At 42.2% G+C, this 13,866-nt stretch overlaps 1 protein-coding gene across 1 annotated transcript in view; it reads left to right on the top strand.

Annotated features, from left to right (window-relative positions):
- The window catches only part of LOC136866642 (nose resistant to fluoxetine protein 6), a 695,618-nt gene that overhangs the window by 91,106 nt on the left and 590,646 nt on the right, over positions 1-13,866 (top strand). The window contains exon 4 of the mRNA XM_068226788.1: positions 6,667-6,758. Within this exon, the coding sequence (XP_068082889.1) occupies positions 6,667-6,758 (92 nt within the window). The remainder of the gene's footprint in view (positions 1-6,666; positions 6,759-13,866) is intronic.

Raw genomic sequence — 13,866 nt, 5'->3', positions numbered from 1 at the left:
GGGGGTTTTATAGGAAAACCACAACGGTTTTCCTCCATTTTCTCTTATACTATTGATTTTCTGCAAACTCTGTGGACCGTATGTGAAAGGTGTCTTCGTCATAAACAACTTTCGTTATGTTCATAATTTACCTTACTCTTTAAATGACGGAGAAATTTACTATATTCTGCCGATACCATGCTCGGCATTGAGTGACCGACAGAGCGATAACGAATATATGGGTTACCATGGCAACGTCTCTGACTGCTTGCCAGCAGGGAAGTAACGTATTGCCATTTTCCTCACCATTCCTTTAAATTCGTGGTTGTTCCTTGGGTAGAAAGCAAGAGATTCGTCAATCGGCCATTCTGCGGGATATTGGCGGAATATCATTGGAGGTTATAACCGTCCTCGAATAGCTTAAGTAATAACACAAATATTCATCTTCTTATCTGATTACTTAAGAATCCCTGCGCCTAAATTTCTCTCCGATTACCGCTTTCTTATATCCATAACTCACACCGGCATAATTTATTGAGGAGCATTTGATTTTCCAATACATTCACTTGGTATTTATATACACTGACTGACAGAGCAAATGCAACACCAAGAAGGAGTGGTTCGAAAGGGATGAAAGTTGGGGAAAAACCAGAGACGGCACGGACGAATAATTGATGTTTATTTCAAACCGATATGCAGGTTACACAATGCGCACGGCATCGACTCAGTAGGATGTAGGACCACGGCGAGCGGCGATGCACGCAGAAACACGTCGAGGTACAGAGTCAATAAGAGTGCGGATGGTGTCCTGAGGGATGGTTCTCCATTCTCTGTCAACCATTTGCCACAGTTGGTCGTCCGTACGAGGCTGGGGCAGAGTTTGCAAACGGCGTCCAATGAGATCCCACACGTGTTCGATTGGTGAGAGATCCGGAGAGTACGCTGGCCACGGAAGCATCTGTACACCTCGTAGAGCCTGTTGGGAGATGCGAGCAGCGTGTGGGCGGGCATTATCCTGCTGAAACAGAGCATTGGGCAGCCCCTGAAGGTACGGGAGTGCCACCGGCCGCAGCACATGCTGCACGTAGCGGTGGGCATTTAACGTGCCTTGAATATGCACTAGAGGTGACGTGGAATCATACGCAATAGCGCCCCAAACCATGATGCCGCGTTGTCTAGCGGTAGGGCGCTCCACAGTTACTGCCGGATTTGACCTTTCTCCACGCCGACGCCACACTCGTCTGCGGTGACTATCACTGACAGAACAGAAGCGTGACTCATCGGAGAACACGACGTTCCGCCATTCCCTCATCCAAGTCGCTCTAGCCCGGCACCATGCCAGGCGTGCACGTCTACGCTGTGGAGTCAATGGTAGTCTTCTGAGCGGACGCCGGGAGTGCAGGCCTCCTTCAACCAATCGACGGGAAATTGTTCTGGTCGATATTGGAACAACCAGGGTGTCTTGCACATGCTGAAGAATGGCGGGTGACGGGGCGTGCGGGGCTGCCACCGCTTGGCGGCGGATGCGCCGATCCTCGCGTGCTGACGTCACTCGGGCTGCGCCTGGCTGCTGCAAATGCCTCCGTTGACGGCGGCCTGGCATTCTTAGCTATACACGTGTCCTGTGGCACACGACAACACGTTCTACAGTGACTGTCGGCTGAGAAATCACGGTACGAAGTGGGCCATTCGCCAACGCCGTGTCCTATTTATCGTTCGCTACGTGCGCAGCACAGCGGCGCATTTCACATCATGAGCATACCTCAGTGACGTCAGTCTACCCTGCAATTGGCATAAAGTTCTGACCAATCCTTCTTGGTGTTGCATTTGCTCTGTCAGTCAGTGTATTTGTCGTCATCCGGATGTCCTCAGTTATAGTCCATTTTCTATTAATTTCAACTTACTAAACTGTATTATTTTCTTCCTTAATTACCACGTATATATGCGAGTGCTAATCCCGAATGCTGTACACTCTTTCCTTTGAGGAAATATTCTAAGCTATGCAAATGTATAACTTTTGGCCCAGGAAAATTCCGAAATATGGATGCAATTTTAACGGCGATTAAGACCTTCGTTTCGGGGTAATTGGTGGCTAATCAGTAAGTCGTATCACAAGTCACAAAGCAAATAGCGTTTCATTTTGGAGAGATCTACAACTTTTGTCCTATAACTTTTCGTCGTATTTCTATCCCTAATACATTAAATACAAGTTGATTTTGTACTTTTACACGTATATGTTATCATTTGGCACACTTATAGGAAAGGTAGAATCATGACATTCGGCACGCACATTGACATGACCATTGGCAATGTTATAGCCAAATGTTATGATTCTAGCTGTCACATGAGAATCAAAAATATAAAGTAGCATCCAAAAACTGTACAAGATTTCACCCCCATTCAATGACTCTAACTCAATCTAACCCATGAATATAGGAGATACGAGAAAATGTCATAGGACCAACCATGTAGAGCACTGAAAGGGGCGTCCGATGATGAAGTCCGTTTGTAGATACGTCGTACAGTTACAAAGCAGTAACTATCGAAATAAAGGTCTGCACTTCTAGAGTGTGTCTGTACATTGACAATTTTGGCGAAATTTCCGTACAGTTATCCGTTTCAGGTGTAATAATGACCATCTGCATATATTCAGTTTTGGTGTCTGTCTGTTTGTTTGTTTGTCTGTTTGTCTATAACTTGGAAACTACTGGATATATTTCCACCAAACTTGATATTTAGAATCCACCTGTCCTTTGGTAGGTTTTAGGGCAGATATTGTTTCTAAATCCCTGAATTGACTGGGGGATCATACGAAACCGAAACCGTCATTTTGCATTCTCACAAAATATAGACAACCAAACTTAATGTAAATTTACCTGCCTTAATGGAAATTCATTTCTAAGCCTTTTCCCTCATGTGCATCATTTCAAGGATTAATAATGGAGATATCATTAACGGACCGTTTTCCGGTATAAGTCCCACCGGACTTAACTCAAGAGCGGGTGCGTGTAAAGCGTATGTTTTACAACTTGAAAACTACTGAAGATATTTGAGTCAAACTTTACATTAACATCCACCTGTCAAACGCTACGTGTTAATCGTCAATAACATTTCATGTACCCGGAATGGACTGGCGGTTTATAGGGAACCGAAATGGTGACTTTACTCTTACACAATATATACAGTACAAGACCAACCTGACTGGAAATCGACCAAACGTGATGGAATTCCATCTCTAAAACTTTTTTTCATGTGCATTTTTTCGACAGGAGGATTAATAAGGGAGATATCATAAACGGTCCGTTTTTCCGGTTAAGTCCAGCGGATATAGCCCACAAGGTGTTGTACGTGGAGCAGGTTCCTTATTTATCTATGTAAATAAAATCGTAACTACTGTGTGCCTGTACATTGACTACTATGTCGAAATTTTCGTACAGCTACACGCTTAAGGGGTAATAATGATCATCTGCATATTTTTTGGTTTAGTTTCTTGAAAGTCCTACTTTTTACACTTCTCACCGATAACCCAGATTGCGGCATAATCTGCCAGTCGAGAAAGAAAACTGAAATTTGGCAAAATTTACGTTTTAGCCTGTAACGGGCGGAAAATTTCCAAGAGCTTTAAATTTTTCCTTTTCTATCCCGAAGAATATCGAAATATGGAGGCAATTTTAATGATGGTGCAGACCTTCGGGAAGTATTATCACATAACGGATGGCACAATCCCCGTTCAATTTGGAGTGATCTACAACCTTGGTCTTACGACTTTTTGTCGTATTTATATCCATTTTACGTTTGATTTTTCTCTATTTCTCGAAGTTAAGTAAAGTTGTACTTTTCACATACATAATTCATACCTTTCATCACTTAGAGGAAAGATAGAATCATCATACTCTACACGAAAATTGGTCCACCCAGTAGCCATATGTGAGCCAAATGCTATGTATGTAGCTGTCATTTAATTATCCGAAAAGCAATGCAATGTGAGATAATCCTACACAAATTTTACCCTATTCCAAGTTTCTAACTCAATCTGACCCATGAATAGATGAGATATCATAAGACCAGCAATTTAGGCCGCTAAATCCGGCGTCTTATGGTACAATCCTTTCTCGATATGATGTACCGTTTAGAAGCAGTTAATCTGTAAATGAAGGTCTGCAATATTGTAAACAAGCACATACTTTCGTATGTCGAACTATATATATTCACTGATGTCGATATTGTAGCGATCGAGAAAGGGTGTGTCTGCTATTGTAATCAGTACTCCGCACACCGACTATGACTGGCAGTAGGGATGGAGTCCTTCTCCAATTCCTGTGTAACTGGCATTAATGAGGCAGGCCTACCATTGTAATGAATAATTCACTTCTCGATTTGACTTTCAGAAGGCAAGGGAGCATGCAGCATACAGTCTTTGGCTGTAGGCAAGCGTTCCCGCAGTTATAAACAGATGTACCCATCTAAAATGTGACTGGCATTAGGCATACTGGCCTGCTATTTTGATGGAAACTCATCAACTTGGTGTGACTGGCAGGAAGCTGGCTGGCAGTTGGAAAAGGGGCCTATCATTATAATGATAACTGCACAACTCAATTTTGACTGGTTGTAGGGAAGTTTCCTGCCATTATAATAAAAACTCCTCAATTTGTAATATGTCTGGAAGTAGGAAATGGGGGCTGCCATTGTAACGGAAACTCCCCAAATCGATTGTGACCGCGCAGTAGGCAATGGGGCCTGCAATTATAATGTAAACTTCCCAACTCGATTGTGAATGGCAGTAGGCAAGTGAGCCTGTCGTTATCATCACAAATCCGTAACAAGCACTTTACACTGGAAACAACGTATGGGGACCTCTCCATATTGTTTCTTGGATAACGCTAAGAGACATGCTATTTTAAAACAATCTTATTTACTGCATGTACAGTATTTACTTCAATATTCGTATACAATGCAGAATACCGTAGCGAAGCACGGGTACATTTGCTAGTTGATATATATAAGAAAACATAAAGGTCCAATAATACTGCCTTGAGGAATTCCCCTCTTAATTATTACAGGGCCAGATAAACCTTCGCCTACTCTAATTCTCTGAGTTATATTTTCTAGAAACGTAGCCACCCATTCAGTCACTCTTTTGTCAAGTCCAATTGCACTCATTTTTGCCAGTAGTCTCCCATGATCTACTCTATCAAATGCCTTAGATACTCCAATGTCGATACAGTCCAATTGACCTCCTGAATCCAGGATATCTGCTATACCTTGCTGGAATCCTACAAGTTGAGCTTTAGTGGAATAACCTTTCCTAAACCCAAACTGCCTTATATCAAACCAGTTATTAATTTCGTAAACATGTCTTATATAATCAGAAAGAATGCTTTCCCAAAGCTTACATGCAATGCATGTCAAACTGACTGGCCTGTAATTTTCAACTTTATGTCTATCACCCTTTCCTTTATATACAGAGGCTACTATAGCAACTCTCCAGTCATTTGGTATAGCTCCTTCATGCAAACAATAATCAAATAAGTTTTTCAGATATGGTACTTATCCCAACCCATTGTCTTTAGTATATCCCCTGAAACCTTATCAATTCCAGCTGCTTTTTTAGTTTAAAACTTTTGGATATTACTGTAAATGTCGTTGTTGTCATGTATGTTGTTCAGTCTTCAGCCCTAAGGCTGGTTGGATCCTCAACATGTCTGCCATCAGCTGTCATAGATGGCCTAGGCATCACTGAAGAGGCGTACTAGGAAAATGAGGAGTGAGGTAGTTTTCCGTTGCTTTCTTCACAGAGCCAGAAGTTGCTATTACATATCAGTCTGCCAAGCCCAATGAAATGCATGCACCAACCGACCCTATGAGCAACATTTTCACACCATTCATAGCAGGGACTGGCTGCATAAGGAATGGCATTACTAGCATCGTTCATACCTAAGTCACTTTCATATTTTCAAAGCCAAGGATAAGACAGAGACAAATCAATGAAAGTAACAAAATTGCTCTAGCCTATACCAGAAGACATAATGCGCTGTAAACACTAGGTTCTGCCAGCAAAGGCAAGTTGTTGTCATAGGTATTTTTTTTTTAAGTATTAGTCCCCTCCTGTATCTGGACATTATCCTTGTAACCAACAATGTTTACACACTGCTGACTGAATACTTCTGCCTTTTGAATATCTTCGCATACACACTCCCCTTGTTCATTAATGATTGCTGGAATATTCTTCTTGGAACCTGTTTCTGCCTTAAATTACCTATACATACTCTCCCATTTTTCACTAAAATTTGTACGGCCGCCAATTATGCTTGCCGTCATGTTATCTCCTTTTCCTAGAACCGATATGTTATGCTAAGTAAGCTTATTACCTCACGCCCTAGAGATATTCAAGACACTCGTTCTATTATTGCTGCATTGAGTTGTAGCTGGCGCCCATCAAGTATTGCATGTGTAAGAAATAAGGTAGGAGCTAAGTGTGATTACATCGTCCGACAATCGATTATTGTTTTTCATGACTATGTTAATATTTTTCATTTTAATTCAATTAAATATTTTTTTATCAGTGAGTAGTAGTCACACTGTATCCGAGTTTTATGCATTTGGGATATCAGAAAACAACGCAATGTAAACTCAGAAGGGAAAGTAATGAAGTAAAATTTACCAGATATATTTCATTTTATTTTCTAGAGCAATCATTGTGGCAACCATGGTTCTGCTCGTTGCTGGGAGCGCTTATGACAAGTACCTGGAAAGGAACAAAGATATCAAGCACAACACAGGTAAGATGAATTTTCATTAAATTGATCTTAAAGAGCTCCCTTCATATTACATTGTTATTGTGTTATAATTGATGAAATGAAACGGCGTATGGCTTTTAGTGCCGGGAGTGTCCGAGGACAAGTTCGGCTCGACAGATGCAGGTCTTTTGATATCACTCCCGTAGGCAACCTGCGCGTCGTGATGAGGTTAAAAAAATGGTAATGAAGACGATACATACACCCAGCCCCCGTGCCAGCGAAATTTACCAACTGAGGTTAAATTCCCGACCCTGCCGGGAATCGAACCCGGGACAACTGTGACCAAAGGCCAGCATGCTAATCATTTAGCCATAGAGCCGGACGTTATAACTGATGACCTCCCCGCAATGAGGATGTAACCAACAAATATGTACCAGGCGAGTTAGCCGTGCGGTTAGGGCCGCTCAGTTGTGAGCTTGTAACCGGGAGTTAGTGGGTTAGAACACTACTGTCGGCAGCTCTGAAGATGGTTTTCCGTGGTTTTCTATTTTCAAAGCAGGCAAATACTGGGGCTGTACCTTAATGAAGGCAACGGCCACTTCCTTTCCGCTCCTAGGCCTTTCCTATCCCATCGTACCACAAGGCTACGTAGAACAAATTTTAAAATAAAAGGAACAAAAGAACGTATGTTTTCATGAGAGAGAAAAATGATTTCTGTAGTTTATTTCATGGTTTAAACTACTTGAATCAATTGATTATGGAAGTGTAGCCTACAAATGAGTTCATCTATTAAAACAATACTTTATTGTTATCACTCAAAGTTTGAAAAATAATATATGAATTGGTAGCGATACAATGGAAAATGATCTGCAAAATTACCCTACGTTTGAATATAACGTAAGAGAAATCCTGCGCGTGCAATTGGAACATACATGCTGGCAAGTAGCAAGCCTATTAGTGTAATAACACACTTTTCAACAATTACTATAAAATATCAAGGAAGTATTTGAAAATATAGGTGTGATTTCGTCTATAGCTTTTATTTAATTGATCTATTTCACATGGTGACGACCCAACTCAACCACTGTCCACCATCTTGACTGATGTTCCATCCTTACCCCATGGAGGACAAAGCTCTGCTGGCTGTAAATCGGCTTGAACGTCAAATGTACGACGCAAGCATAGAGGCAAGATGATACTTGTTGGATATTTGTTGGTTACATCCTTCTTCCGGGAAGTTTGTCAATTATCGCACGCTGACGCGTTTGAAACCTGCAACCTGGGTCGTCTTCAGTGCAATTACAACGATGAATGAAAACTGTAAATGGCAGTTCCATCATAACTTTTTTATCACACGCAAGTGACTATACGGTCAGGAACATCTCAAACGAACGATTTTCAATTCTCTGTATCCACAAAGGCAGCTTATAAAGAAATCCTTGAATTTTATCCATACCAGTAAGAATGCATTTGTTCATCTCTTGCACGTTTCAATTCAGCTCATTGAGGTGTGCAAAAATATTGAAAAGATACGCCATCTCATATACCCATTCACCATCTGCAAATAAATCTGCGTACTCACGGCCATCAACAATCAAAACTCAGCGTACTCGTTTTTAAGTCACAGCATTCGTCTACCAGGTGCAACAGATGTGGTGGCGCTCACCGCCACACTGATTGCACGATACCCAAAGCCCAGGCGAGGTGCGCTAACTGCGAAGGCAGTCACGCAGCCTCCTACCCCGGCTGCCCTTACCTAAAGCGGGCAATTAGAGCACATTATAAACAGTCACAACACCTACACGCACACTCCTCATACCCACCTCAGCCTCATCACCGCCCTGCCTCCACCCCGAACCCTGCACTCCCTCCCAGTCAAACCCCCGTCCTGCCAAGTTTTGACAATGCCACCCTCCTTAACCTACTCCTTATTCAGCTACTCTCGTCCCTTAACCAGCCCATGCCAAGCCGCCAGCTAATTGTTAGCTAATCCCCCCCCCCCATTCATACACCGCCCTGCCCAGGCAGCCAACTCCTCATCATACCCCCGGCTACACCTGCACACTCTCGGACTCCCCTAACTTCCTCCTATAATTATGTTCCACACTTCTTTACTAATTATGAAGCAACATTGGGAATGGTCACTTATTGGATGGGTGACCATCTACCTGATGTTGCCTCCCCCCCCCTTCGTTGGTCACTTTCCACAGAGTGCCAACGACCCCCCACTAACCCCTGCCCTACTAAGGGCACCTCTGGCCCCATCCGGGGCCCAGGCCACATCCTGGCCAGTTCGATCCCCACACAAGCATACCAGCTCATCTAAAACCGTTATGTTCCCAATATCCCAATTTAAGAAATAGCACTCAAGGCCTGAAACATTGGTCGACGGGCTAAAATCACTCAATGGTCCCCTGGGACCTTTGAGAAAGCTGGTCTTGATCTTGATCTCGTTAGCTACTGTAGTAGTGGCCCTGAGAGAGTGGTGCATCAAGTGCTGATTGGTTGTTGTACGCTCATTCATAGGCGATGTGTTCAAAAACACAGGCACGAGCTTGGACATGCAGTCCACCTCGTACAGGTGAGTGATGTGTGCGCTCATTGTTTTCTGTACACCACCCTCATTTACCCATCGACCAATCACCATCGACCAATCACCAACAACCCACGCCATCATCTAACGCCCTAAGCAACGCCCCCTGCCATTCTAACCCACACCTCACTCAACAAAACGAAATGGCGGACAACAAGCCGATCACAACATAGCCACGCTCACTTTACTTCCACGATGCCACCCACAAACCAGTCACCAACAAACCACGCCCAATTTACCCCCACCATCGCCTTAAGAAGCAACCTTCTACAGCCTTTCCTCCACCAACGCCCTAAACTACACTTTATCCACAACGAAATCCAGTCACGGACAAGCCATGCCCACTGACATCATAGCCACAAACCCTTTCCAAATTTTCCTCCCTATGACGTCATCAATCACATGCCAGCCCACCAGCGCTTGGTCTGCTACTCTCCCAGGACCACTACTTAGTGTACATATGTATATAACAAAATTGTAGTGTGTTCTGATCCCATTTCCTAACATTAAACGAAAAATCGTCGTAAATGTATGGCCACGATTTGACGAGTTTCACAAAGCCGTCCAGCACATCTTTAGAGAAAGTGACAGAAATATAGTAATAGTGGCTTCACGGTGATCAAAAAGATAATCACATCGTATTTTAGAATTAACTTCATATACTTGAGCTAAATCCTTTCACTCGGCCTGTTACAGTCACTAACACAACCCTTCAAATTTAATTCATTTTGGAGCACATATTTATTTGTCACCTGACATATACGTTGAACAGTGGGTTGATCGGGAAGTTCTTCAAAAAATGGGAAATTACCTGCAATTATATTTACACCGATTTACTGAATATAAGCAAGAAGTTGTATGTGGTCGCTAATATACTGTAGGTGGACTTGTCGATCTGAAGTGAGAATTTCTGACTGCTGTTGATTTGCTGCCTGATATTGTATTAAACCGTCTTAAAATCCAACATGTCAGTAAACCTAAAGAAGCAAGTTTATGACCAATGCATTCACCCTGTCATGACCTATGCCTGTGAGACCTGGACAATGAATGAGTTCGCTAAACGGAAACTAAGAACTGCCCAGAGAGGAATGGAGAGGTATATGCTTGGGTTTACCAGAAGAGATAGAAAGAGGTCCCATGATATAAGAGCAGTCACAAATGTCGTTGACGTCATAGCGAGAATTTCAACCTCGAAGTGGCAATGGGCAGGACATGTGGCCTGAAGAAGAGATGACAGATGGACCAAGGTTGTTCTCGAATGGAGCCCAAGAGATAAACTGAGACCGCGAGGAAAGGCACCGGATCGCTGGGACAAAGACATCCGTAAAATGGCCGGAGTTAATTGGCTCAAGATTGCTGGAAGTGATGTCAACTCCTAAATACTTATCTATGTTTCAGATTTCAAGAGGCCACATCAGTTATTGATAGAACTGGCTGATTGTGGTTGTGATTTTGATTGTGTTCAGTACCACTCGGCATGCCAATAACTCGTTGACTGACTGTGCCTGAAGAGAAATAATTTTATGTAATTTCAATAGCAGCTTCTTTAACCACAATTGCACTGGCGAAAACTGCAATCCCAACGCCGAGCACGAGTTTTGCTAGATAAATGAAACTCGGGAGGCGTATTTGCACATATGAAGAATAAGGCCTACTGAAACTTGTGCGTTCGCTAGTCGACGAAGTGTGAGGTTAATAATGCCACTATGACTTTGCAAGGCAAGTTTGGTTTAAATACGCAACATCCCTCGTGAGAATTGGTCATTTTCCGGTGTTGACGATGTGAGGTGGGTTGTGTGTGTCAAATATGCCTTTAAGGAGACAAGGAAGGCAGTATGACCAGCTTACTGAGTTTGAACGAGGACGTGTAATAGGGCGACAGTGGATTGGTGTCGGCAACAATGGCCACTGTCTCAAGAATGTCCGGCAAACAAGGACCGCTACAGAGAAGGGAGACCACCGTATTCACCGCATGGCTGCGGTGGATTCTACTGCATCTGCAGCAGCACGGCTGTCTCTAGTGTGGCAATGCCGCAGCTCGTCCATTAAGCTGACTAGAGTGTCGTATGACTGCACGTAAGATGCTCTCCACGCTTGTATATTTGGATCAATATTTACATTTTTATGATAAGAGTAGCGATTAAAACAGTTTATACGTCGACATAAGACCTAAGATATCTCTGTCGTTGCGACGTAAAGCCATTAGAATGAAAACAAAAAATAGTTTATAGCCATGCCTGATAGATGTGCAGTACCGGGGAGAGTAAGCGCAATTTGTTTGGTCCCCGATAGCTCGACCATCTGGAAATCCCGCAGCCAATAATTTCCGCATCTCAAACTCTCTATTATACTTTCCACTTTGGTTAACCAGTACGTGAGGATTAATATTCCACACGATTTTACGACACAACGGAGTACATCGCAGTTAGTGACGTGGTCTACCTAGTGATCTAAGTATATTCTGCGATTCACCTACATTTCTAAGACCTTCAGTCGGTTCGTTGATGATATCCATCTTTGGTAAGCGTAGAGAAGGACCAGACGTACGTAATGAGTTCAAAATCCAAGGTCATGGTTACACACAAACAATTTAAATTCAGAAAATCACTTACAATTACAATTCTCATTTCGATTTCTACATTCAGATCCCATTCTTGTATTAGTTAGCTTTCTAGATATGGTCACCTAGAGTGTTAAAGAGTGTTGATTTTAGGTTGCTTATTTCCCTGAATTTTATCTTCTTCCCCGTCTCACAGATCATATTTTTAAGCAAGGTATTTTTGGTCGACTCCTTGTTTTCTTCCCTAAGATCTTGCCTTCGAAATTGATTTGGAAACGGTTATCATGCCTAAGTAAATGCACAATGCGTTTTGTTTTCCTGTTACTTTAAATAGTTGTCTTTCGCTTCCTATTTCTTGCAGAACTATCTCACTGTTCTTCCTGTCAGTCCAGCTAGTGCTGATAATTCTCCAAAGAACCACATTACTGCTGCTTCGAGGCGCGTTTTCTCCTGTTTGCGAACGTCCAGGTTTCATACCCATTGCCAAGAGACTGCATATAAATGTTCTTAGAACGATTTTTAAGTCAATAAAAGATATTTGGACCTTTTCCATCATCTCCCATAGCTCATGGGACCATGTGACAACACAAATTTACCCCTACCGGGTCCGAACACATGGGACCACGCGCCACAGGATACAACAATCGAGGGACCTCTTCTGCCTAGTGACAAATGCCGCCTCATTTGGATTTTTAATGATTAATTCAGACACATGAAGCGACAAACGACCGTACAGCATAGCGAGGTCTACCGCTACCCTTCCGTTTCAAGAGGTGAGCACAAGCCTCCCAAGGGAATGGTGCGTCCGCGGCTACGAACTAGAACCAACTCATATCTAACTTATAGGCATACACTGAACGTTAGAGGTCATGGATGCAAATTATCGGCAAAGATAGGCACAAAGAAGCTTTTCCAAAAATATAATTAACTCTCGTTAAAACATTCTACAACCTTGATAGTTAAAATTTACAATAATTACATTTGATACTCGATAAAGCAACGGGAAATCAAGTCCGTGCTGTCCCTCAAGTAAACCTTTCGATCCACATCTTTACAATGTCTTCAAAAGTTCGGCATTGATTTTAATAGTCAAAGAAATCACACATTTATCAATTAAACCCTTGAATGTTACTTCACGTTCATCCGAATAAATCGGAGAAGGTTGAATTTTCTGTCTAAAAGTTTCACTTCCTAATATTGGTTTTGAGGTTCATCGGCCTAATATGTTTTACCTGTTGAATACGACAAACAATATCATAATAAAACCCTTGTATATTTACAGTGAGAAGCTACGACCTGGCGAATGCGAAATATTCCCCGGGATTGACTCCCAATTTACATATTCAAACATTAACTTACACTGAGAATTGTCTTAGAGTGGGCACCTAAATTAAATATGACACGATAGATGATATATAAAAAATTAAATGTATCAAATAAAAAGTAAGCAAATGCTACGGTATTACAACATAATCCTACCAATGTTAAACAATGAACGTAATTCTGGTGGTTATGAACCACTCATTTGATGAACTAACTGTACACGTCATAAGGGTCGAAGCCCTTCACTTCAACAAACTATCAAAAGATTTTCACGAAGTCTAGCTTCAATAAAACAATGATTATCTAAACATCATATTCACACCCTTCTAACACCTGAAAAAGAAAACATATCATACACATAATATAAAAATAAAGGCTGCATTTTGTTTTATTATAATCCGCCGCTTGTGTGACTGACAATTCTCATTGTGCTCCCAAGGTTCGAAGTGGTGACTTTAGGTTACTTGCCTACTCAGACATCCTGAGAAACAAAGCCCTAGCTACCGCATCATAAAAGGTAATAATTTAAATGTTCCTACATTAATGTAGACATAGCTTGTGGTAATCAAGGAAAAATACGTCTTTTACTAACAGAGAACGCAGTGTTTGAGGAACTTCATTCCTTTGTCGAGCGGCTCCGAGCTCCCAGCTCAGCTGGCCTTCTCAAAAAAAAA

This window comes from Anabrus simplex, chromosome 3 (assembly GCF_040414725.1).
Source record: "Anabrus simplex isolate iqAnaSimp1 chromosome 3, ASM4041472v1, whole genome shotgun sequence".
In the NCBI taxonomy this organism is placed as follows: Eukaryota; Metazoa; Arthropoda; class Insecta; order Orthoptera; family Tettigoniidae; genus Anabrus; species Anabrus simplex.
Note: the sequence above shows the minus strand (reverse complement) of the source record. Positions and strands in the feature narration are given on the sequence as shown.